The sequence below is a fragment of the Centruroides sculpturatus genome, unplaced genomic scaffold (assembly GCF_000671375.1).
Source record: "Centruroides sculpturatus isolate CEXI.00-Female unplaced genomic scaffold, Cexi_2.0 scaffold924, whole genome shotgun sequence".
NCBI lineage: Eukaryota > Metazoa > Arthropoda > Arachnida > Scorpiones > Buthidae > Centruroides > Centruroides sculpturatus.
Genome location: NW_019385278.1, coordinates 296,786 through 324,756, shown reverse-complemented (window position 1 = coordinate 324,756; position 27,971 = coordinate 296,786). Strand labels below are relative to the sequence as shown.

At 30.7% G+C, this 27,971-nt stretch overlaps 1 protein-coding gene across 1 annotated transcript; it reads right to left on the bottom strand.

The window, feature by feature from the left end:
• Positions 1 to 13: 13 nt before the first annotated feature.
• LOC111637101 lies at positions 14 to 27,724 on the bottom strand. The gene is made up of 13 exons (XM_023382519.1): positions 27,575 to 27,724; positions 26,242 to 26,334; positions 22,938 to 23,851; positions 20,742 to 20,811; positions 20,516 to 20,671; positions 13,238 to 13,326; positions 10,688 to 10,817; positions 10,429 to 10,607; positions 4,327 to 4,392; positions 4,068 to 4,233; positions 3,814 to 3,987; positions 3,616 to 3,735; positions 14 to 1,295 (listed from the first exon to the last, which is right to left on the bottom strand). Exons 1-13 carry the CDS (start codon positions 27,722 to 27,724, stop codon positions 1,176 to 1,178), a joined length of 2,427 nt encoding a protein of 808 aa, XP_023238287.1. The 3' UTR covers positions 14 to 1,175.
• Positions 27,725 to 27,971: the final 247 nt, after the last annotated feature.

The following is a 27,971-nucleotide window of genomic DNA, read 5'->3' as shown; positions in this document are numbered from 1 at the left end:
CAAACACAAATGTTAAGAGCATTTCACATTTAAATTGTGAGCAAACAATAATACATAAAATAAATTTATCTCTACACTATTCTCTTGAATTTTCATTCATCGTTCTATTACTTATTCTTATTACAATGGATTACGTATTAGTAAACGAAAATACTTAATTGTAATGAAATTAATTAACTTACAATTACAATTTAGTTAATTAAAGAAAAGAAATACACATTACAATCCAGCATATTTTATTAAAATAATAAATACTCTCTCTTCTTGTAAAGAGCGTGTTTTAGATAAACGGCTAAATTACAGTTTAACACGTATAATTTGGCTATTTAATAGTAATAAGCCCTTTAAAAGATCCGAAAATATCTTTATTTTGATAAAGATGTGCTGGATTAGGATAACGTGTATTTTCTCTAAAGATTATTTACTAATAAATTAGAGATTGTAACAATAATCTACGTCAAAACATACAGGGTGGCCCAAAATTCAATTAACAGATATATTTTTAAATTATTTTAACAATGGCTAAAACACGTTGAAACAACTGCAACAATTGTTCCAAACCAGTTTTAACCGTTCTTAAAATAACATTAAAATGTATCTCGGTTAACTGACTTGGTTCATTCCTTATTTATGGCCACATCCTGTCAGAAATGTGTAACCATGAAAATTTATTCATCAGAAATTACTTTACGTAGAATCTGGTTAAAAGTCAAGTATTTTGTCAAGTTAAAAATTATTTCTTAATTAAAATAAACAGACGATACAATAACATTTGTCAATCGTCGTATTTCCGTTCCATTGTTACGGTTGTATACGTCATCAGAACAATTTGTATTCGGAAACAATAACCCCGACACATGACCAGTTTGTTAGGAACATTTCTTATTTATGAACGTGACTACGACGATACAGACTCTCAATTAACTGTACAAAATTACAAAAAGTAATGGCAACGACACAAACATAAAATTATAAACAATGCCTCTAATGGCAACATCTATGTACATAGTTAGGCTTGGGCAAAAGCAAGCGGAGTTTAAGCTTTTATACCTAAAGAATCGGGAGTCTCAGTCTATCTCCGTAAAGGTGAGCTTGACATCTACTAAAACTGAAGTATTATTTGTTTGCTAAATACTTAATCCATAGAAGATCGTACAGAATTAGGAGTAGAATATTTAGTCTAACTCTTCAAAAATACAATGAGACAGAAGTCTTTCTTTAGTCAGTTTGTGTGACATTTCTTTACACTTTTCTAACAGAGAAAGATCTTTTATAGGAGACACTGGTAGTTTTCTCTGTACAAAATTTCAGAAAAATTATAAACAATTAGGAATATAATCTTGTATTAATTAGTAAATTTATTTATTTAGATTTAAATAAACTAGTTATATCAAAATTTACTATTTTAAAAATTAAATTCTCTCTTTATTATTATTACCAGGTATAGGCAATAAATTCCTGGACTAATGACAGTATACAAAAGAAAGTGAATGTAAGTTTTATTTAGATGTGCTCCCTTTAAAATAATCCTCCTCTGCTATGATGCACTTTTGTCATCTTACGTACAACTGCTAGAAACATTTCTAAGTATTTTTCAGAATCCGTTGGAGTGTGGCATTGAAGCCTTGATAACATCATCTAAACTGCCAAACCGCTCTAGACGTTTTTGGTGTATGGCCTTGCACAGACAGCACAAATTGCTCTTTGTAAGCTGATGAGGGGTCCTTGTACCTGAAATGCATACTTACCTAAATTTGAAATGTGATTATTAAAGACCAACCCTTTTTTTATAAAAGTTCTGGTCCTTCTTTCTGTCGGCCTTGGTGTGATAAGCCCTGCAAATTGTTATACCCTATTTATTAGGTTATCTAATTCTGTCTAAATTGCTCTTTGTTGACTTTTGCTCTGCCAAGAATGAAATCTGTCATGGAATTCATAACAGAAAGAGCAACAGTTAACAAGTAGTAATACATCACAGTCAAAGACTATAAAAATCTTGTCCGCAATGTGGATAAGATTTTTACACTTCTGACATGAATTTTCCTGTTCATCTGTCCTGGTAGCAATTTTTGGATCTGGTGATGCCACACTGCCGATTTGCATTTTGTCTGAGGACTATAGAGAAAGCACCATGTTTCATCACCTGCAAATACACAGTGTAAGAATGTCAAATCATTATCTGTTTCCGTGATCAAATCTCCACAAATTATCTTCCAGTCTTCACACTGGTCTAGTGTCATGTGTAAAAGAACTTGGAACACATGGAACATGTTCAATTGTGTAAGATTGGCATCAACTTCTGTGAGAAATGTTGAGCCATTTGGCAATACTATTGACAATCTGACAACAGATTCTTGCATGCAGAGGCTTTGTAGCTTTCAAATGTTGTCCTTGGTCCCAAATGTAACTGGATAACTGATGCACTCGTCGTCGTCGTCAAGCATTTCTCGACCATCCTTTGACCAACAGTGCCACCCAAACACTATGCTTTGATTCAGTGCCTCATCACTGGAAACTTGACAAAACAATTAAAAAATCATAACTGCAGACTGAGTCTTTGGAAGAGTTTGCACATTGTTCAAAACTTAACATTTTTTTCAATTTCACCAAAATATCTTAACCTACATCCAAAACATGCTGTGCTACAAAACTACAGCAACTGCATTTGAAAAAAAAATTGGGTCACTAAATACAAAACTGATGATTTTACATGTTATCTACAGCATAATTAGCAAAAGAGTTCATCTGCCATGCCGTCCAGGAAATTACTAATTGTACCTGGTATAATTAAAAGCAGTTCAAAACATATATGCTACAGTTCATAATTAAAGTACACTATATGTTTTATCAATGCAATTCAATCCTATTTTATGTAAATCATTCTTTCATAAAGAAAATGTCTTACCTCTTTTTTAAATTCAATAATTGCATATTAATTTAATGACTTTTTTATTGTTTTTACTGTATCATTACATTTACATATAATTATTGACTTTAAAAACTGTTAATTAAAGATTTATAAGTAAATCATGTATGTATATATAGCCTTACTTTGAGAAGTCATGAAGTAATCTTATTTTTAAAATAAATAATTTGAAACAGCACAGTTCAAAATCAATTGGCTCATATTTGCAATATTTTGCCAGCCATGTCTATACAGTACTTTATGTTTAAGAAGTAACAAAAAACAAAAAAAGCTGGAACAAAATGGACAGTAAAAAGGTATTTGAGTAAGGAAAATGATAAATTATAAACAGTAATTGTCATGTGATATGAGTTGTTAATACATGTTACAAGAAGGGTTCTCCTTATAAAGTGGCCTCATGTATAGGGTGGTCAAATTTTTTTGGATCCTGAGCCCATATTAAATATTGAGTCACCACTGTATATAAAATAACAACATTAAACACTTTGTAATTTAATTAGAGTAAATCAGATAAAGAATTTCTTTAGAAATCTTAATTTAATATAAAATATCATCAAATATAAAAATTTAGAAAGTGCAATACCATTTGATACAGATTGTCAAATGTATATTTACAATGACTATAATTTGAATATTTTCAACTTATTTCAATTTTTTTTTATGGTAAAACTTAATTAAAAACGAAATACCTTATATATTTCTTCCCATTTATAAAACAACACATTCAGAAATCTCTCTCTTTCATCCGAGCATCCAAAGAACAAAATCCATTCTCCACTACATCTGTCTGCTTCACCCGATTCAAATTCCTATAACAAATTTAACAATGTTTGTTAATTTAATGAAAGTCAATAAATGAAAAAGTATTTTTCCTCATTAAAACTTACTAAAATGCAACATAGTGAAGCATCATCTTCCACATATGCATGCAACAGATCACATATATTTGCACAACCTAGCAATTCATGCATTTGCTTGTAATTCTTCCCTTGAAGAGTCAAAATAGAGTCGTTGGCAAGAACGATACAACAGGTTTGATAAGTTGGTTCCGGATCAAAGAACTGAAATAAACATTTTAAAATACACATTAATGTTTAAAAATACTAAAAATTTGTATTTTAAATAATTTCAATTAACAAACATGGCCAGCTTGACAGACTGCTTGAAGAAATGACTGAAGCCATACTGAAGCATCATAATCATCTGCAGCAGCTAATTGTAAAGAGTCTTCTTTAGAAACTATCAGTTCAAAAACGTGTGGTCTGTCGGCATAAGGCAGACGACGACATCCTTTGCAATGAGGAACACTAATAATATAATAATAGTAAAATTAAAGAGTGCCTTGAGAATTCTCAAAAAGAAAAAAAATAAACATTTAAACAAGTTATCTGTTTTCTTACCATAACTGCACATAAAATTTCACATCTTTTTCAGATTTTGAATTAAAGCAAAACAGAACTCCATTCCTAAAATTAAAAAATAAGATAATTCAATAAAATATTGAAATTATGTAACATTTTAAAATATATGAGTAATATTCTTATTCTTCAATCTTAAAAGCAATCAATAAATAATTTGATGATTCAAACATTATCACTGTTTAAATTTAATTCTATACAAAGCCCAATTTAAAATTTTAGAACTTTTTCTCTCTCTCTCTCAAAGAAGGTTGTTATTTTGTGATATTTAATCAAGAAAAGATGAGTACTTGCATAAATTCACAACATTCAATGACGGCTCCAGATATATTTTTCTTCAATATTTGGAGTTAAGACTATTTACATAAATAAAATATTGAATATAAAATACTGAAGAAAAATATATCCAGAGTCATCATTGAATATTGTAAATTTATGCAAATGAAATGGATAACTCATACCAGAGGGATAGAAGCAGTTGTACAAATTGATGGACTTGATAGTATGGTGAGAAGATTTATTGGTTATTTTTTAATGTAAAAATGCCAGATTCTCAAATAAAAGGCTGATGTTTGATTGTTTTTAACTTTGTGAATTTTTTCCTATTATTATTCGTCTTGTTTATGAAGTTTTTTCTTCAAACCAATATAACTGTTACTTCTGTGGTTAGGTTAAAGGATTAAAAAATAGACTCGAAAATATATTTATATTTTTGTAAATGGTCTTAACTTCAAATATTGAAAAAAAAAAAAGTAAATGGATGAATAACACAATATTAAAGATGCCTTTATTTATTAACACAGTCAAACATAGCAAGGATATAATTATCATTTAAATTTAACATTTCCTGAGAAATAAGATAACAGAAATTCACTGTCTATCATTTGTTTTTCAATAATAAATTGAAATACTGTATATATTTTCCTGAAAGAAATAAAAATTAATTATAATTAATATTTGTAAAGTTTGCTCGGTGTTTTCATCTTTATTTTGTTCCCCGTACATAGGGAATTTGTACTTTGTACTAAATAAATAAATAAAAAATAATAAAAATATTTGTAAAACTATCATTTAATCCTTAAAATTTCCCTCAACTTTTATATTACTTTTTGATTTTATAATTTTTGTTTTTCTGCAAAAGGTTATATATATACCGTAATAACTTGGTTTTTGTTGAGTTTGGTTTTCGTCGACTTTTACACAAAAAATTTGTCTCAGTTTTTGTTGGCTGCTTCGGATTTCATCAGCATGCCCACATGACCTCGCTGCTAATTTTGCAAAAACAAAGAGTGACCCATGCATTTTCCTGCTCAGTGTGGCATTGTTTCTCATTGTGTGAGCATTACCCCAAGTGTCTGGCCAAACAATGGGCATATTCAAAATCTCAGCATGCAGCCAGCACCTCTGTTTAAAATCTCAGATGACTTCTGGTTGCTGCCAGCATCTTTTTTGGTGCTCAATGCAAACAAGACGGCAGCCACCATGAGGGTCATAACAGCTCTATTTTGTATTAACAATTATGAATTTAATTTATTTATAACAAATATGTACTGGAAGTAGAATAAGTTAAAAAATAAAACTACACCAATATAAATCCAGCAAAATTTAATAAAATTTTATTAAATTTTGCTGGATTTATATCAATGTAGTTTAATTTTTTAATTTATTTGTTGCTGAATAAACCCTGAATAAATTAATATTTGATTAGTACATTAATAGAATATTTTAATATATTGTACTAGTATAAGACGACATATAATTTTTTTGTAGTTGTTAAAATGTAATTTTAGGACTAATTTAATTATTTAAAACTCCTATGAAATTTAAATCTTCATCCGTATTTCTCTTTTCAAAATATTCATTTTTCATTAAGCTGTTCTCATTAAATAAGTTAAAAAATACATTTAATGTAACATGGAAGTCCATATCATTTATCATTTTTATTGTTTTTCTCTCCCAAAATTCCCAGCAGTCAGCATTTCTGTTTTATAGAAAATACCAGCAGTTGCGTCACTTACGGCAGCATCTCACTGGATTGATGCTTGGATTTTGAATATGCGCAATTCCATTGCTTTCTTTCCTTTTAGCTCCGTCATGCCATATTAAATGTTCATTCTTTACATTAGTCTTTTTAGATTCATTTTATATTAATAACTTATTGTTTTAGTATTAAACATTACAGTACAGTCATACCTCGACTTACGCTACTCCTACTTACGCAAACCCGGAGTTACGCGATTTTCAAATCTCGTCGATTCGTCTTTTGTTTGAGAGCAACGCAACTCTTGATTACTCATTCCCCCCACACTATTGTTCAACTTACATGAACGGACGTGTCGCGCGGAATCGACACATAGCTACAATTTATTTTGTGTTATTTATTTCTGTGTTTGTTATATCTAAGGAGACTTAAGAGACTCTATGTGGTGATTTCTTGTAACCATGAACAAATCAAAAGACAAGATAAGATTAACAAGAACATTTATTAGCTTGCTTACATCTGACTTGGATTTTACACAAATTTCGAAATTATACCCTGACTTACGCGAATTTGACTTACGTGGTTATTGCTCGGTCCCACCTATCGCGTAAGTTCGGGGTATTACTGTATATTTATTGTAGAAATAAATATAAATATAAAAATACAATGTTTAACAAAAGTAAATACTTAGCTTCTGTTATCCTTCCATCGTTCACTCCAGCAACAATACATAAAATTCACAAGTATGGAGGTGATCTTTCTTTAGAGGCTACTGCCTCTGCAATAAAATGCAAATATGGTAAAAAACGTCCTCTGGCGCTATTGCTAGTTTCACAACTTGTGAATTTTATGGATTGTCGCTGGAACAAATGAAGGAAGAATAACAGAGCAAAGTATTTACTTTTGTTAAACGTTCTATCTTTATATTTGTTTTTACAATTAAATGTAATCCATGGTGTTTTACTATTTTTTACTTACTATATTTATTGACAAGACTATGTCTTGTTTATAAAATCGTACTGCCTCATGTTCTTATCAGCATAGAGGTAGGAAGGAATACATGTAGAGAGTTGATATTTGGCACAGAGTATTAGGTGCTCAAATCATTTGCGCATATAAAAGTCCAGACTTGTAGGTAGTCAGGGGACCGAGAATCGAGTCAAAATAAAATCCAAAATGGCGACCCTCTTCTACAAACAGGCAAAACAGCCACCTCACCCTACCAAAGTCAGGTAGGGGAAAGTACCACCCAAAGTCATTCTAAGAAGTGAACTCTGACCTTAGGAGTGAGGGTGCCTGTGCGTGACCTTCACCCTTTGACCTCACTTTGCTCCTAAACTCTAATGAGGAAAGATATCTTTTTACTACTTTTCGATTCGACAGCCGTGCCAATCTTGGATTTATATTATATATCGACGCTATTGTAAATATCACTCTGCTGATACAAATTAGATAAATTATCAGTTTCTTAGTAAATTTTTACCGACAGAACATTCACCGAAAATGGCTCGTGGTCGAGGCAGACGAAGTTTTAATAATCATGCCTAAAAGCAGCGATATCAAAGAAGATAGGAGAATGAGAACAAGACCTGCCTTGAGCATCAAAGTGATTCCCTCTCCAAGACAGTCTTGTCCCAAATATGGTTTTTCCGTTTTATTTGTTCTCTATAAAATGCATTTTTGGTATGTATTTTGGAATGTCTAGAACAAATTAATTGGATTTACATTGATTCACCGATTGTTTTGAAATGTATTATCGACATAAATCAAGGTATCACTATATGTATTTAATAATTTCTGTGCTGAAAGTAATATTTTGCTATATATTCAATCAGAATAAAAGTATAACTTTCACTTTATTAAATTTCTCAGCACTTCAAGTTGTTATATGTATTTTGGCTCTCAAATAAAAGCTGCATTTATTCAAGGATTTCCAATAACTTAGGGAACAATGTAAAATTAATAAACACTAAAAACTATGGTAGCTAGTTAACAGAATTAGTTCATATTTGTTCAATGCAGATACAATTAATAGTATTTATTATGAATGTATAATGCTTATTAAACTCAAATCACAATTTATGTAGGTTATTTGAAAATTTTTTCCTGAAATAAAAACTTACAAAAAGAATGTTTTTTGAAATAAGTTTTTTTTAATTAAGTTTGTTTGTTACTCCCATAATATTAAGTACTGTAATATCTAAGTGCTTAAAAAAAATAAATACAGCATTTCCTCACTTAGCATCATTGATAGGTTCCTAGAAACTGTGACATTAAACACAATGACATAACAAAACTAATTTTACTATGATACTATGATACGTGAAATACTATACTGATACTATGATACGTAAAATAGTGTTTTTCTAAATCTAATTTGATGTCCTGTGGTGGTGTAATAACTCTAGCAGTAAAGTAAAACTAATTTTACCATAGGCTAATTGATATCTATATATATATAACCCATTCAACAGGTATCCGTCCGTCCGTCCCGTAACCGTTTGATAACGAACACTAGAGGCGCCCCTATCGTGTGTCATATTTCAAACATTCAAATTAACAATTTTAATTCTTATTTAAATTAATTTGGCCCATAAATTATTATTTGATCAATATAACAATATAAATAATTCAGTATATTTGTAATAGGAATTTATTATTTCAGGGGCTTATATCTCGCGAAGGATTGCGAGTAGGGTATGGTTCCTTTGCCTTTATTGTTCGCACAGGGGCTACAGTTTGGGGGGGGTCGCCACTTCTTCATTCGGAGGGTAAATCTTACCATTGGGACTTTAACAGAGCTGTAGAGCATATTGATAGGAACAAAAAAAGTCAAAGGAGCCGTGCCTCATGGAAAATTGTAAAGAACACCCACTAGGGGGCGTCCCGGGCTACTAGTAAAGATATAAATTGGTTATTATTCTGATTGAATAGAGTTTGTTACTCCAGTATTTATTTCCTACCTCATAAAAAAAATTTTACTGTTCATAAAGAAAATTCAATAATAATATTTGTAAATGATTACAGATGTTTTGTATTTTCTCGATGACAATATAACAAATTGATGTTAATTGAGGCCTTGCAGTGTTTGACTTATTATTTGTACTATTTTATATAAAAAACTAGCAAACAGATTATAATTTTTCATTTCAATAAAAAAATATTAAAAAACTCATGCGTGTAGTTCTAAGTTTTAGATCTGAATATTATAATTTCAATAATATAAGCCATAAAACAAAATTCAAAATTTACAGTAGACAAATCAAAAATTAGTACAAATTTTTTCTCATAAATAACTGAAACAAAACTGCCATTATAGTCAATAATCTAAAAATTTGGCATGGTAAGCACGACTAATTCATTCATTCATTAAAAATTATTTGATTAACAGAAATATAATATATATAATATATATTTCAAATATACGCATTATAGCCAATCCTTGATTTTCAGATATTTCACATTTGGACAACTCATTCTTTTAAATGCTATCTATGCTGCAACTAGTTTCAAAGAATAAAAGTGATATAATTCAAACACTTTCAGCCTAATTTATAGACCATCATCAAGAGTTTTAATTCAATATTAGAGAACTGACAACAGTCTTTAATCTAGGTCTATGGCATTTGAATTTAAATTATATCACTATTTTAGATGTTTATTCTTTGAACTCATTCTTTAGTAAATAGTACTTTGATACCCCCAAAAATGCTTTTTGTATGCCAAATTTGCACTTTCATATATTTTCAATTGAGAAAACAAAAATTTTGAGCTATCATCAGTTACACTTTCTTCAAGCTTTGGTTTTGGTAAGATCAAAATCATTTGTGAAAATTAATTTTTATTGTTTGTTTTCTATTTAATTTATAGTTTTAATATTTTAAATAATTTTTCATGCATTCTAACATTCACTGTAACAAACTAAAACTTAATGTTAATAAGAAGTTTTATAATTTTTCTTTTCAGCTCTCTGGAAACAGAACTTAATTCATAACACGCAACACTAATATTTAACTTTTGTACACATTTTTAAGAATGAATTATATTTGAAAGTCAAGGACTACCTGTATTATTTAAGAAGTTTATATATACAGTATACTTACTTGAGCATAAAATATCCAGCTTCCCAAGGTTCATTGCTATCAGCAGTATTTTTGTGAAACCTATACATAAGAAAACCTTGATAGTGAGGTCCGGCGGGAGTTGAAAACACGAGACTGTTATGTCCGATGTAATTTTCCCAATGAACTAACGCATAATGGTATAATTGCACTGTCATTATCTGTAATCCAAATTCACATATTTTTAAACAATTAATACGTATATTAAAATTATTCTAAAATAATAATTTTAAGTACCTACCCCACAATTTAAGTTCTGTGCTATAAATTTCTTTAGATATATCTTATGTGCAGTTGCATCTACAAAAACACAGGGTAACTTTGGTTGTTTTGTCCTTCTTATTGCTACTTCTAGATGTGAAATAATACTCCTAAAAGAATATTGGACAATTATAAAATGTTCGTAGATAACAATGATAAATTCATAAACATCTTAATAATTTTCAAATACAGACAGTAACTATGATATGCTTCTTGTCTAGACTTCTTAATGACTGTTGAGCACTAAGATTGGCCTTACTTTACCTCTATACTTATTATACCACCACACGACCACAAATTAGATGTAGAAAAACACTATTTGACTTTTTTATTCCCATGGGCAAGGTCTGATAATGGGAGTTCAAGTTGTGCCTTTGGACAGTGAGGACATGTAAGGAACCAAGTCCGAGCGTTATTTTTATTTTGCTTTTATTATATTTTGTTTGGGGCTTATGTTTAGTTAGGATGAAGGTTTCCGCACCCGTCACCTTAGAAAGTTAAAAAGAGAAGATAAAACCAACTCGCCGACGATAAAAAGAAAGCGCCATAGCTCACACTCGCACTAACGTGCACGCCTGAGCGGCAGATAGTAAGCCCGCACTGAAAGGGGAGGGACACACCCCACAGACTTTTAGGAACTGTTAAACCTTAAAGGAAACATCCCGATAATTGTTCAACAAAAGACTGTAAAAGGTTAACAAAGTATTGTCGGGAATTAAGCTACCAGATAAACAAGAAAAAAATGAATCACTATAAATGTTGATAGACAGAGTTTTGTTTGGTAGTGAAGCGGCCCACTAAACAGCTTGTTAGTCAGCATCTTCTTCAGCTTGATAGATGGAGTTATGTGGGAGGCATCTGTACCTTCTAACATATTTTTGACAAAATATGTCAGTTTGGGGGAAGATACAGATACTTGAGCCGACAAGAAGGGATCTTTTGGGCCCATCTATGTATATATTGATGTCTGCATGATTATCCATGGAGGAAGCGGATGACACCAAATAACCTTGTTTTCAGGATGATGATCAGAGATAGTAGGGTAATTGCAATGTGGTAGCATATGAACAGCCGTAGATTAGGAGTAGAGACCGTTGTTGAGCATTGACGTTTGTAGTTCTGATGTCATAGTTTAGAACGTTTTCTACAATATATAGTGGCAAAGGAAAAAGCTATGCTAGTATCAGAGAGGCTTTAGTAAAAACAGTTCTGCAACACTTTGAAATTCTGATATCAAACTGGCTTTGAAGAGAGAGTAATTTACTTGCTACTGAATTTTTACTAGTTACATGAACACAGCCAGAGGCCACATAAAGTAGCATTGGTTGTATTGCCTCATTATATAGAGTTTTATAAGCTTTATTATTTAGTCCTCAGGTGCACCTAGCACATTTTAGCAGCGTGTAGTTTATTTTCTTGGCCTTAGCCAAAATGTAATCAGTATGGCAACGGAATGTGGTTTCTCTCTATTCTCTCTTGTTTTCTTTTGTATGACGTTTCTGTTTACACGTGCACTAACTAGTCGATCTGGCAAAGTTTTTTGCGTCTTTTGCAAAAATTAAAATTAATATAAAAATAAATATTATGACGTTGATTAATGATAATATTGATGATGATAATGCTAACAATTAAAAAATAAAGTTCTTGAAAAATTGTTCATTCAAATTCATTAAATTTTTATATTTTTAAATTTGTTCACATAAAGTCTTTTATAAATAATAGTACATATTAATTAACTAATTAATAATTATATATTTTGGACCTAAGGAAAAAAAATTTTTTTTGGTTAAAATCTTTCTATAAAATCATGCCAAAATATTACGTAAGATATGGAAGGGGAGCAAGGGAATCAAAGAAAATATTACAGTTTCTTACACAGGAGTGGGCGGGGGTTCTAGAATGGCCAAAAACGCCCTTACATAATTTATGGGCAGCCCCAAAAAAACAACTTTCATTTTCTACAAAAACTGATAAGACTCTACTTTGCTAGGACTAGTGACATCTAGGTGTATTGTGTTTGTATTACTGTCCATCTCCTAATATTTATCATGTTTTTGGTTGTTGTTGACCAGTGTTTTCTTTGTCTTGTAAATACACTATCTTGTTTATTATTTTGCTTTTTTTACGTTCTTTTGTTTTTATACTTTATTACTTTTTATATGGATTATCTGCTTTTTTTTCTGTGTCAGCATGTATCTTCAATGTATATTTTGTACAGCATTCCCGATTGTGCCTAGTGGTATCAGGATCTAATAAAGATTATTTGTCTGTCTGTCAGCTCTGATAATGTCCCAACCACCTCATTCAGAGCTGAATTTGTGTCAAGCTTTTACTCTTATGCAAATCAATTTGTTAGACAATGTTCTTGCAGCCAACTTACATTTTAACTTGTTAAATAAATGTAAAGTACTCTCAAGTTTATATTAAGAGAAATAAATTAAATTTATTTGCCTAGTCAGTAAATTCAATGCAAAAACATTGTCTAAAAGCAAATTTAACTTTTTTTAAAAAATAAAAATTTAAATGTTACCTTGTTAAGTTATGATTTCCAGTGTATATTTGATAAACTCTCTTCCTGTCAGTAGAGACAATTAAGAACTCCTGGTAATTAATACCTACCTGTTAAAAAACAGATCATATGTAAGTTAGTCAATTAATAATTTGTAAATAAGAAATATAAAAAAAATTCTTATTTATAAATATTAAATTTTTATAAAAATAAACACACAGTTTCTATTTAAATTCAGAGTTTTAAATATGCAATACTCTTGCCTTCTAGTGATAGTTTATATTCTCAAATAACTTTAATTAAAATTACTAGATTACCCAAACACAACAGAAGCACAAGCTTGAATCATTGATCTGCGTGAACTTATTGCACTCAGTCAGTTTTAATGTTCACTTAACCTGGTGTATGTAAAAGTAAATATATACAGCATGTTACCTTAAAAAGAATCCAGGTTGATAGCTCAGAAAGAACTGTCAGATTCATGTAAGCACTACTTACTTTCATACATTGTCAAGGATGTACAATTCATTGTTGTATGAGTGAATTTCCCTTATCCCCAAAAAAGAGGGAACATTATCTCAGCTCCTACTGCAAATAGAACTACATTTCAAACTGTAAAGTTGAAGAGCAGGCCAAACTTAATATGTTCCACATGTTTTTCAGTTTAAAAAAACAAATGCATGTATAATGACTTAATATAGAGAACTGTTTTTACTGAGCAACTGTCAGTACTATATACCAGCTAATAATACTTCTTATAATATCTGTTGGTACACTGTACCAGCATTTACCAGCTGAAAAAAGCCCTGATTAAATCTACTATTTATAGCATCATAGTAAATAGCCACACTTGATATAGAGGATGTCTGTGAAAAAATTAATAATTGCATACAGTCGACCCCCCTATAATTACGGTCCCTATAATTACGATTCCTATAAAACTACGAAAAAATTGCTACCAGTATCCGTAAAAAATAGTAAAAGTTCCCTATAAACACCTCAAACGTCATCGGGAAGCCGAACTACTTTCCCGCCGTCCGTAGCGCCACGCTACGGAGAGATTTCTATCGTCTGGACAGTATTATATAAATTATATATAAATTAGGTACTGTACATATAATTATATATTAATTATATATAAATTAGGTACTGTATATATAATTATATATTAACTTATTGTAACTTTGTTATAATTAAATATATAATTTCCGCCGTCTAGCGTGGCGCCACGCTACGGAGATTTTTACGCTAACTATCGTCTGTCAGTATGTAAATTAGGTACCGTAAGTCTAATACAGTACTGTAATTTTATACATTTCTTGTGAAAGAAACATTTCTTATTCAACGGCGATTAAAATTATTTATATTAATGATGTCTCCGAAGTTCTACGAAGTTTTCACAGAAAAATAAGTTGTTAGAAATCGGCCGCTCTTTGCTGAGCTGTTCCGCGACGAAAACAATGTTGAGCAATGGCAATGTCGAATGGTGACACTCGGTAAGTAATCCTACAATTTTTTGTTTATAGCGTAGTTTATACGGATTATTCCCAAAAAATATATACGTATTTTGGAAATGTTGAGTCGGATTAGTCTAGAATCGATTAATTTTATGGAAGAAAATCTTTCAAACAGCCGTAGTCCGTAAACTTGACACGTGTCGGGTTGTGATTGGAAGGATTCGTAAGAAATCGGATTCCTAGAGAATGGAACGTATCTCTATCTTATAAGGGGGTCGACTGTAATTATTAAAATGTTATTAAAAACAAGATCACAACCATCATTATCCTGCTCTTCTTCATCTTAAGTGAGAGTGGATTTTGTATATCTAACTTGGATGAGAGTACAAATAATCCTTCAAAAAACCTTTAACCGGCACGAAGTTTAACCTTTAACTTTTTCTTTATTCATGGATGAAAGTACTATAAATAACCAGAAATTCAGCAAAAAAGTTAATATTTATTACTAAAACAAATGTTTTCAAGTTATTAGCTTAAGGCCCGTCTGCTACATCGCACATCAGTTTCAGCACACCTCAAGTATTTAGAAAGTCTGGAAATCTATCAGGCTACCAAGAAAGGCATTACAGTCACTTAGATACATCAGTATTGCATGCTTGGAAAGCTATATTTGAAGTTTTAATGTTGAATTCGCCTGATTTGTTATTTAATAGTTATATTTCAATTTTTATTTATTTGAACTTAAATGCTACCTCACAATTAAAATTTAACAAAAATATTTAATGTGAATACATGCAAAACATACTTTGGTATAGTTAATATAATAATAATAATAATATTTAATTACTCTCCCGTGGTCACTACCTGGTCGTGGTGGGATAGTCCAGTAATTTTACTGATCCATAGGGCAATGCAGGCTGGAGCACAAGCTCCTGGTAGGGACACCCATGCCAGTAAGGTCTATGGGGGAAAATGAAGCTAAGAGTGACCACATGACCACATACCCACATTACATGGAGATATTTATCATGATAGTAATCAGATCAAAGTGTGATACTGGCTTGGATGTCGCCAGGTTAACAAGGTCTGAATTGGTGAGTTAGGCAGAGGCTCACATTCGAAAAATAGGCCACAGTCTCCCTTGGTTACCGGTGGCGAAAGCAGCACTGGCTCAAGCATGGCTACTAATATGCCCTCAACAGAAGCGAGGAACCAATCTAGCCCTTGTGTTTCTGTGGCAATGCACTCACAGACCACAAAGGTTGGAAAACTATGCCAACAGATGAAATGGACAACAGAAATGAACGAATTTATCATCCGCACTTACTACACCATCACAAGACTCGAAACAAACATGACAGCATACAGACAACAACTACACCACATATTCACACAACAATATCCTCACCTCACTGTCACCGAACAAAGGGTTGTTGATCAAAAACGAACAATTATACACAACAACCTTATCCCACAAACAACACTTGAACTTATCAAACAACAGGTTGCTGATCAAATACATCAACAGACAGAAACATTTAACATTAATGAAGATCACGTAACCTGTCAGGATAATCCAGCAACAAGCACTGATTACAGCACACACACAACAAGTACCACTAATGATACTGCAGGCACTTCCCCATCCATCACTGATAACGTAGACATAGAATTAGTTAATACGCTCTCACTTATATTTCAGGAAACACTCATTAAATATACTGGTACAGATCCCACACAAAGACCACGAATACCAAAAATCAACACGTCAAAGGCAGTAGGAAAAACACTAGATTATGTAAACACTCACTTACTACCAAACTACATTCATTCAATTTCTACACTCTCAGACATTCATACATTAGTTTATGCTGGGGCAGTCACAGTAGTAACACACCATGGACTGAAAATACACTCACAGACAGACAGACACAAAACACAATCCTATCACAAGCCTGCCTGGCAGAGAAGAATAGAAACACAAATAAATGACATTAGACAGCAATTAGGCAGGCTGACATAATACACTAAAAACAACACCACACCCAAATTGAAGAAACAACTCCAAAAGCATTTTCAAGAAAATCAAAACACACACAAAACATGAAAATTACAACACACACATTACAGAATACATCGATACACTAAAACAGAAACGCGCAGCCAAAGCACGTAGACTCAAACGATGCATAACATTTATAATATGAGAACAACAAAATAAGTTATTTACAAACAACGAAAAAACTTTTACAGACAAATTAGTCACTGATACACAGCACAGTGGCACACCAACAGAAGAAGAACTCACAGCTTACTGGTCTTCTCTTTGGTCCAATGCTGTTACAGGTTGGATTGAGGAGAACAGAAACTTGCACAACATACCAACTTATGCCCTGTGCTTACATAAATATACATTACATCTGCTACACTGTGAACAGAACACACAACTGGAAGACACCTGGTGTAGATAACATTCACAATTTCTGGTACAAAAAGTTTACATCACTGCACCAGGAACTAGCTAAACATCTAACACACAACAGTGTTCCACACAGTTGGCTGATACATATTCTAACATGTACAAAATACATCCCTCATTGCATTCTTCGAAAACATTATGCAGCACTGGAGAACAACACTACATCTCAGGGTTAGTAACACTTCCATACAAACAAATAAAATATTCATTAGGCGAGGAATTTTTCAAGGAGATTCCTTGAGTCCTCTCTGGTTCTGCCTAGCCCTGAACCCATTATCCAACATATTAAACAACACGCAATACGGCTACAATATCAGACACGAAAAAACAACACAGTTTACACTGTCACATCTCATGTACTGTACATGGACGACATAAAACTTTATGCATCCACACAAAAACAACTTCATCAACTCCTACAAATCACACATTCATACACTAAGGGCATACAAATGGAGTTTGGCCTAGACAAATGCAAAACACTTCACATAGAAAAATGGAGTCCTGAAGAAAGAAGATTTTGCACTTGGAAATGGGGACATTATTGAATCCATGGAAGAGGGAACAAGTATTTGAAAGCATGGAAGAGGGCGTTCTACAAGTATTTAGGATTCCAACAGGCCAAACTAACAGAACATACACAAATAAAGCAAAGATTAATTAAAGAATACCAAAGTAGGTTAAGTGCTATCCTCAGAACACAGTTAAATGCAAAACACACAGTTAAAGCAATAAACATGTATGTCATCCCAGTACTCACATATTCTTTTGGAGTTATACATTGGACACAGATCTTGAGCAACTCCAAAGGAAAACAACAATAACACTTACTAAGCATAAACAACATCATCCTAAATCTGCCACAGAAAAATTAATCCTTCCACATAAAGATGGCAGCTGTGGCCTGATTGACATTATAAACCTTCACTACAAACAAATGCAGTCACTGCGAGAGTTTTTCTACAAAAAACAAGAAACATCACAGTTACATAAAGCAGTAACTCTAGCAGACTCAAATAACACACCATTAAACTTACACTCACATCATACAGACACAACATATAAAAAGCATAGACACCATCAAGCAATCATGGGCTCGAAAGGCACTCCATGGCAGGCATCTTTATGACCTGGCCCATGATTTTGTTGACAAAACTGCGTCAAACAGCTGGTTAGCTCAGGATGCCTCTTTGGGGAGACGGAAGGATTCATGATTGCCATACAGGATCAGATCATAAATACTAAAAACTATAGAAAACACATACTCAAAGATACAACACTCACAAATGACACATGCAGAAAATGTCACATCATGCCAGAAACTATACAACACATCACTTCTGGTTGCAAGCTCTTGGCACAGACAGATTATTTACATAGACACAATCAAGTAGCAAATATAATACACCAAGAGCTTGCAAACAAACAGAAATTATTAGACATTCATGAACCATACTACAAATACATTCCACAGACAGTATTGGAAAACAACATGCACAAAATGTACTACGACAGAGCCATAATCACAGATAAAACAATTTACCACAACAGACCAGACATCACACTCATTGACAAACAAAATAAAATCATACATTATAGACATATCCATTCCAAACACAATATACAAAACATATTCACTGAAAATAATTAGCAAGTACACAGAACTCACCCAGGAAATAAGGCATCTGTGGAGGATGGATAGGATGCTTATTGTACCTGTCGTTCTCTCCTGTACGGGTGTGATACCACACACGCTACACAAAAGCCTTGGAACATTACAATTGAATAGAAATACATACACTACAGAAGGCCACTATATTGAATACATGCCATATTGTTAGGAAATTCCTGAATACAGACAGTAACACACTTATTTAATTTTAGTTTTGTTTTGGTTGTTATGCCTTGACTCTGGTCTGGCATAGTATACAGCCACCAGTGTCAACCGAGTATAACCCACTAAACCCAAAATAATAATAATAATAATAATATGTAATTAAACAGTATTAAATAGTGATGTGATGATTAATTGAAATCTGAAATTGAAAAAAATATATATATAAATTAAAAAAAATAAAATGAAATCAAGCATTTTCTGGCACTTGGAATCAAGCAAATCTTGTCATGATTTCCAATTTTTAAGAATTGGAAATCATGACAAGATTAAAATGATTCTTCCACATTTAATAAGAAAATTAATTATTTGTTTCAGTTGAAGATTAAAATTTTTTTAAAATTATATTTGTACAGCTCATTACATCATCTGCCAATCATTTAGTGTTAAATATAATGGAATTAAAGCATTTACACGGCAGATTGAGAGAAGCATAAAAATGGAAGTGCATCTTCTTATTTACCTTCCCCCCTGCCCATCATCATGTCAGCTGACAAAGCAAGTCTCCAAAGATGGTGACCCTAAATGACATAATGGGAGATTTCTTTGAACAAATTAGTTGTAATTTCTTTGGTGGTATATTAACTTTTAAGTTGCAATATTAACTTATCTGAAATAAGATTACAAATTTATTTTGTAGTACACTAGGTGACATCCATATTCACATAGAATTTTCAAGTTTCTTTTGAAAGATTGATTTTGGATTTTCCAATCACTTTCCATTCTTAAGCTTGATGTTTATTACAGTAATTAATGAATGGACCATACTCATAATGTTAATCATTAATTTTTCTAAACTAAACTAAACTTTAGAAAGTATTCGAAAGAATTGGAATTGTGAGTTTCAGCAGAATCAGAATTGGGAGAAATTTTGATATTGTCCCATCATTAGTATATTAAATAGTAACATTTTTATTTAAGTGTTAGTCCTACTCTTGAATTAAAATGTTACTGTTTAATACTGTTAGAGATAGAGCTAGGTAGAAGTTACCTATAGCCAACTGAAGGCCTTCAAATAAATTCCATTTACACTTTTTCAGCAAGAGGTTATTCAAAATATTATAAATAAACCTATCTCTTGATTTGAAGTTATTAGTTTCAGCATTATTTTGTTTGATACTGGAGATAATTTGAGGAATTCATTAGCCTGTCGAAGATTATAACTTCACATGTATGATGCAGGGCATATTTTTAAGCTTTATTTTGGACAGTATACCACAATATACAGTACTAATAACACCAAAAGCTTCAATATCAATTACAAATAATAAAGAGTCAAAACTGATCCTTGAAAAACTATTCATATTCTACGGTTATTTTTAATACTGTCTTATCTTACAATCCTTATCTTAAATACTTATTCTAGAAAATTACTAAAAACAAAACTGAAGAAAAATTCAAATTTATATATATTTAAATCAAATTTTTATTCTTAATATAAAATCTGCATTGTAAATACAAAAACTCACGTATATGTAATCAATCTCCGAAAATACAAAAGAGGCTTCTTTATGTAATCGTTCTTCTCTGTTTCCACGTCTCAGAAAATACAAGTATTTATCCGACAAAACAATAAATATAATCTCAGGCGTACCTTCTAAGTATCCGGTAAATGCGGGAAACATCTAAAAAATCATCTCCGATTAAATTTGACAAAATTAAAATTATAAAACATTAAAGACCTTGTAAAATTACCTTGTAAAATTTTTCTTCTACTAATTCAAAAATCTCCAATGATAAATATAACAACATATTCTCACTGAGCCTAAAAACAAATTGTTTACTTTCATCAAATGAGCTTCATAATATTTCATCTAATTCAAATTACATTTCAATACAGAAATATCAAAAACAATTCTATATTATCAAAAAACAGTTAAAATAATAATGATATTAAACAAAAATGACATCAACAAAATATAATATATTTTTAAAAAATCATTATTTAATTGTAATTGTTTTAATTTAGATAAACAATCAATTATAATATTCAAATTTGATTGCCCAAATAATATATAATTGATAACAAGAAAAAACTTTTTTTATTCTTACCTCTAATTCTTATTTTGTCAAAACATTTGTATATTAATAAACTGGGATTTATATTACTTTCCTGGCTGTTATATTAACAGAGGCATAGTATGGCAATCGGTCAAAAAATGACCCCAATATTTAAAAATTTTTGACTCTAGGGGCCATTAAATGTTAAAAAATGTAAAAAAAATTCAGGATTTTTTCCTGTATGTATGGATGTTAAGGTGTGTGTGAGTGTGTGCGTGTTTGTGTGCGTTTGTTTGTTTGCGTGTATGGGGAACAATTTTGTTCACCTCCTTTGTAGCTTAATAACTCTTGCACTTCTTGTGAAAAATTTCTGAAACTTTTCAGGGACATTTGTGTATTAGGAGATTGATGCTATTAAATTTTCTTGGTTAAAGGTCAAGGGGTGGGAGATGAAGGGGATCATATCATATCTTGTCTAGGGTCTGACTTAGTGACAATTTTACTCATTATTAGCATTTACAATTTTTTATAAAACCCTACCATCAAATTTAAGTTTTTTGCCATTTTATAATAATTAAAAATATATTATTTTATTAACAAGAACTTTTTATAACAGATGGCACTACCAAATGTTGCCAGAGAAGTTAAGCAATCTGCTGCTGGACTTTTTTTTTGTGTACTAACTAAATAACGCTCAAAACATAAATCCTAGAACAAACAATATGTTCAACCAAAGAAAATTTCATATAGAAATATTGTTTTGGCTCCACGTAAAGTCCATGTCATTTAGTAATGTGATAAATACTATAATTAGTTGAGTTACAAGATTAAATGATAGATAAATGAAATGGAATGAGACTCTAGTTTCATTAGAAGTCTAGTTCTAGATCTAGTTCATTAGAAGACTAAAACTTTATTATAAAACTCAAGGTCATACTGTTTTGTGTCATAGTCTTGTCCTCTTTTTTTTGGTGAATATACAATTTACACTGGGTTTACATTTGAAATCTTATTGGTCAATGTAGAAATTTTTTTATACTTTTATGCTAAATTTAAAATAAAAAACTCTTAAAAATTATTATTATAATCCATGTTATTGTGAAGTATTTAAAAACTACTTTCTTGGAAAAACTGATAACAAAGAAACTTACACTTAGTTCAAATATTTTTGAGCTTCATAGGCTCATCACAGTAAGAAAACAAATCTAAAGTCTATCGACTTAAAACATTCCAAATTTCATCCAATACAAAAACATTAGAGCAAACAAAGTGTGATATCAAACAGAACACCTTCCAATCTGATAATGAAAAACAAATTTGAGACTTAAAATATTTGGGAAATTGTGAAGATTGAAAGAAGAATGAAACAAGAAGGATTCTGTTTGGAATTAAATAAGTTTAAATGAAAGTATTTTTTAAATAAAGAAAACAATCCAAAAGGTTGTGCTTGATTTCATGTCAGAGATTGTCTGCTTTAATGTTTTCAAATTAGATAAAGATTAAAATGCTTTTAAATTGACAGAATTTAAAATTTTGTTTGTTTTTTTTTTGGTTGCCCATTGATAATGAGCCTAAAAAGTTTAAAGTACCAGAGTTAAGTATACGACTTCTCTTATTAGTTTCTCCAATAAACTAGTTTTTAAAGATTCGAATATCATGTAAACTGATAAAATTTCATATAAGATAAGTTTACAAATTCTGAAGTTCCAAGTTTTGATAAATATTGAAAAATTCTGATGATTGGCTAATAATAATACTAACAAAACATTTTATATTATATTTTAAATGTTTGTATTTAAATAATAATTGATATTTTTAATTATAAATAATCTTTAAAATTACATATTTTGTAATTTAACTAATAAAAACTACATAAATTGTTATTCTTACCTCAATGAGTCATCACTTTTTTCAATTACATTTAGTAGTTTTTCATGGTCAGATTCATCACTATGCAATGTACAACTTGATATGTTATCCTCTGTAGAGTCACTGTCATCATCCTGAACTTTGGCCATATCAAATGAAATATTACACTCTGTTTTTTCATTTTTATAATATGAACTAGAAGAATCCTCATTATCACAGTACTTATTTAAATCATAGATAGATACTTCATCATCAGTCAATACAGTATCTTTATCTGGTGATTTAAGCACAGCAGTTTGTTTTTGCAAACAGTCAACATTTGGTGAAGGATCTTCTTGACCTTCTGGCTCTTTACGTTCTGCCCACCAGTTATTATCTTGATTAAACTCTTTTTCTTCTGTGTCCGGAATAGAAAATTTAAAGTCTAAACCAGGTTGAAATGTATTTACATTAAATAATAAACTGTCTGAAACATCACAGTTGGGTGTAGACTTATCTATTGACAATCCAGAATCTGTACTTATGTTGCTGACACAATTATAGTTTTTTATTTGACTATCCGACATTAATTGCAATGTATTCGTATTTTCTGTTTCGTCATTATTGGTCACACATTTTTCAAAAGCAACACTTTTATTGTCATCCATTTTAGCTGCTACTTTGCACCGACGCACTATTTTCGTATGAATAACTTCCAAATCTTTCGATTTAGAATTATCTGCCGCATCTAGATTAATTATATGTGAAATTCTTTTCTGCTCTTCATCCAGTTTCCTCATACAATCCATGCAATCACACTTATTTATTTGCTTTGATTCTTCAAAGCAGACTGGTTTCTCTTCACTACCTATCACTTCAATGCTATTTTCAACATCAACTACACCAGAATCTGCTTCTTGAAGGCTTTTTAGAGAAGTTGAATTGGAAATAGTAACCTAAAACAAACAAAAATATATAATTAACTTATATATATATAATGTAGTAAAACCTGTCTAAAACAGATCCTCTACAAAACAAAACCTTGACTAAATAAAAAGTAAATCTCTGGACAGAATTATTTGCTATATAAAATACTATTATAAGCCATAAAATTGTTTAAAGCAGAAACATAAGACTCCAAAACCCAGAGTAAAATGGAATTTTTTATATGACAGCAAGTAAATTCTAAATCATTGTTAACTTAATACTGTAGCTTTATGTTAAAATTTTATGTAAAATTTATGAAATTGAATTATGTAAAACTAGTGTCTTTTAATTGTATTTGTAAACTTATAACCCTGGTAATGCAAAAGCAGGACCAGGATGTGCATGTTATTTTAATGTACGAATAAATACTAAATGAAATGAAATGAAAATGTAGCTTTATGTTCAGATCAACTTCTCATTAACAACTACTACTACAGTTTATCATTTTTTATCTTTGCTTAATTAGTATTTTTATTATCTGGAAAGTACCAGTGACAACGTAATTCCAACGTTTCTTCTCAACTCTAAAAAAGAGTTAACTCATTCCCCTAAAATCACAAATATTTAAAAAATATTCATTATTTTTTAGGAAGTTACATGCTACAATTATGAAAAACTAGTTACTAAAAATAAAATTAATTCAATGTATTCACACTTTCTCATAAATAGATGTTATTAAATAACTATTTGATAACTTATGGCAAAATATTTTAGAATGAAAAAAAACTACCACTCTTTCTGTAATACTTACAAAAAAAAAAAAAATGATAGTTTTAATTTTATGTTTAGAAATTACTTTATGTAAATCAATTCTTTACATTAAAATGTACTTTGAAATTTATTATCCTTTATTGGTTAAACTAAACATAATATTCTTTCTATTAATTAAATAAGCTTTTGTTTTTATAATTTATGTCTTGTCTCTAAAATTGTGCTGCTGTCAATGGCTGCACACCTTAGAGGTATGAAGGAGTACATGTCAAGAGTTGCAATTTGGCACAGAGTATTTGGTGCCCAAATCGTACGCACATAAAATAAACCAGACTTGTAGGTAGTCAGGAGGCCAAGAACCGGGTCAAAAGAAACTACAAAATGCTGAGACTGTTTCTACAAGCAGGCCCAAGTACAAGATTTGTGCATGTGTTGCTTGTGCTCTCCAAGACATAGTCTCGTCCCAAAAATGGCTTCGCTGTTTAACTTGTAGTTATTAAACAATAAATTTAATACACTTATTTTTTATGTCTTATTCTAATCTTACAAATCTTACAAAATGAATTAATTTTGACACTATAAAATGAAAAAACACAATATTAAATATGCTATTTTGTCATCATAATGTCAAAAATAACTTATTTTAGTTGTTAAATATTCTATTTATTCAAACTGAAAGATTAAATGTTAAGTAATTTATGAAATATTCAACTTAAACTCGTTTACATTTACTTAAAGTAAATTTATTAAAATATTTTGCAAGATTGAGCTTATAACTTTATATAGATTGAAGTATGAAATACCTTTAAACTTACAATTATTTGTTTTAGTCATTTATATTGTTTTACAATAATATTAATGTTTAGCATATGATTATAAAAACTTCAGTTTAAAAATATAAATTTTGATCATTCATCCAAATGTAAATGATATATTTAGTCATATTACTCATCTTTTTCATCTACAAAATTTTAACATTTTCTTTGAAAATGTGCATTCAATTATGTTTTGACCCAAAATATTTCAGGAATACCACATAACAGGTTAATATAATAATATCTAGATATTCAAATATCAAGTATTAATAATTTCATTGCAAATCTCAGAGTCAGAATTGGACTAATTAAGCTAATTTGAGAATATGGATTACAAACAGATGCAATGCCATCTGTAATTGTGTTAGTATCAAGAGGCAAATAAAAAAATTTACTTTTAAGGAGTAGACTTGGCAACGAACAAGCTAGACATGCTTGTTACTGCACACTATGTTTCACAAGAAATACTTAAATCTTGAATATTTACTTAATATTAATTCAAGGAGTTACATTTGAAATTCTAAATAAATCAACTAGTAGCATAACATGAATCTGTCAAATGCCACTGATGATTGGTGTTGCCAAGTCTTCAAGTCTTCTTCTCAAAAACAAACTTTTCATTTGATCAATGTGCACATCTAAATTCATCTAAACTTTATACTACTACAAATTTATTAGCATACAGATTATTAACAACAGATAGCAATACACCTAAATTCAAATTTTCAAATTAATTTAAAAATCAATCAAATTTTAAGCAGATCTTCAGCAATGTTACTTATGTTCATATCATTTATTAATTTGAACAGATATAAAAAATTAAACTATCTTACCTGAGATTCCTTAGTATAGCTTTTATCCAATGATATATCATTTTCTTTTAACAGTAATATATTTTGCAGATGAGTTTCAGAATATTCAGATTCCTAATCAAAATAGTGAATTATTAATTTTATTTGATCCAAAAATAAGTAGTTAGCTCAAAAGCATTTTATCACTACTTTAGCTCTGTATTTAGTCTCAGAAAATATTATATATTGTAATAGAATAATATAATATATATATTACTGTGAAAGACCTATATCTGGCAAATGTCTATATTCTCTGGTGAATGTCAGCATTCACATAGTCGCTTGATGTATGTACAAAATATTTGCTAAATACAAGTATATCATTATTTCTCACTTACACCGGCAAATGTCGACATTCAGCATGCACTGATGGTAAATGTTACATAAAAATATTTTTATTACATTAAGACAAAAATGCAACTTTTTTAATATATGATTTATGTCAAAATAGGAAAAACTTAAGTAACAGCACATGTAAATAAACAGTTGAACCTAAAATGAACAGTACATTCTAAATCAGAAAAAAATTAATACCAATAATAAACTTACACACAAATTATGTAATTAATGTTATGCAATCTTATTTATTGTAACAACTGTTATGACACTTTGAATTGCACAAGTGTCTCTTGCTTTTACAGCTGCATTTAGTCATGGAATACTTCTTTTTGCATTACAGAGTGTATAGCGTTGTATTCCATTTCTCGAATTAGTTGTAGCTGCTTCTTTCAGTGACATTTCCTGAGAAGAAATCTATGGAAAGTAACTTTTCTTTACAAATTATGAACCAATTATGGGTATAAAGCTGCTTGGGGGTACCATTTTTGTTTGCCAATTTATAAAAGTCGGAGTTGTCTATTTCAACAACTGCCAACACATTTTGGGCATCTGTATGACCACAATCGACATCAGGAACTTGTATTCGTATGGTATCACCAATTTGGCAGGAGGAAATTTTCTTTTTGAGGTTTGTAACATTTTCATTGTTTGCAGTAGAAGATTCTCTTTTGCAGCCAACCTTTTTATAGAAATAAACTTGTGCTGTTCAGTCAGGGTTTAATACAACGATGTGGTAGGTTGCAACTCCTCTTCAATATTTTCCTTTGAAATATGGTTTTCAGTATGGTTACTGCTCAAATTTTCTTCAAAAGTATTAACAATTTCTTTGAGCTGTTCTTCAGGTTTCAATATTTGCGATTTGCTCTCCAGGCAAAGATGACGATGCTATGCCTCATTTTGGTTCAACACCAAATAGGGCTTCATAAGGACTTTGGCATATTCCTTCATGGTATGTTATGTTCTTGGCAAATTAAACAAAGCACAAACCATCTAACCATTTATTTGTTTCGTTATTGTTCATCCATGCAGTTAACACATTCTGTATATCCTGATTGGCCCTTTCAACTGAGCCTTGTGTTTGACTATGACGAGGCTTTCTGCGAACTGTCTTAACATCTTTCCACATAGTGCTTAATTCAGATATGACTCGATTACTGAATTCCCTACCATTATCTGAATGCAATATAGCTGGAACACCAAATGTTAACAGTATTTGAAGAAGGTGATATGCTACTTCTTCAGTTGTCTTAGTTTTTAAAGGTCATAACTGGACAAACTTCGTTAAATGGTTTTGATGTACCATTATGAACTTGTAATCACCATCCCTGTGTGACTGCAGGGCTATAAATTGACTTGACATCTTGAGTTTAACT

Excerpts from the sequence above, each read along its gene's own strand:
- LOC111637101 (XM_023382519.1), bottom strand. The coding sequence starts at position 27,724 with ATGTGGAAAGATGTTAAGACAGTTCGCAGAAAGCCTCGTCATAGTCAA. Across the intron at positions 23,852-26,241 it reads GCTATACTAAGGAATCTCAG|GTTACTATTTCCAATTCAAC; the intron begins GTAAGATAGTTT and ends TGTTTGTTTTAG. Across the intron at positions 4,393-10,428 it reads GCTGGATATTTTATGCTCAA|GAATGGAGTTCTGTTTTGCT; the intron begins GTAAGTATACTG and ends TTTTAATTTTAG.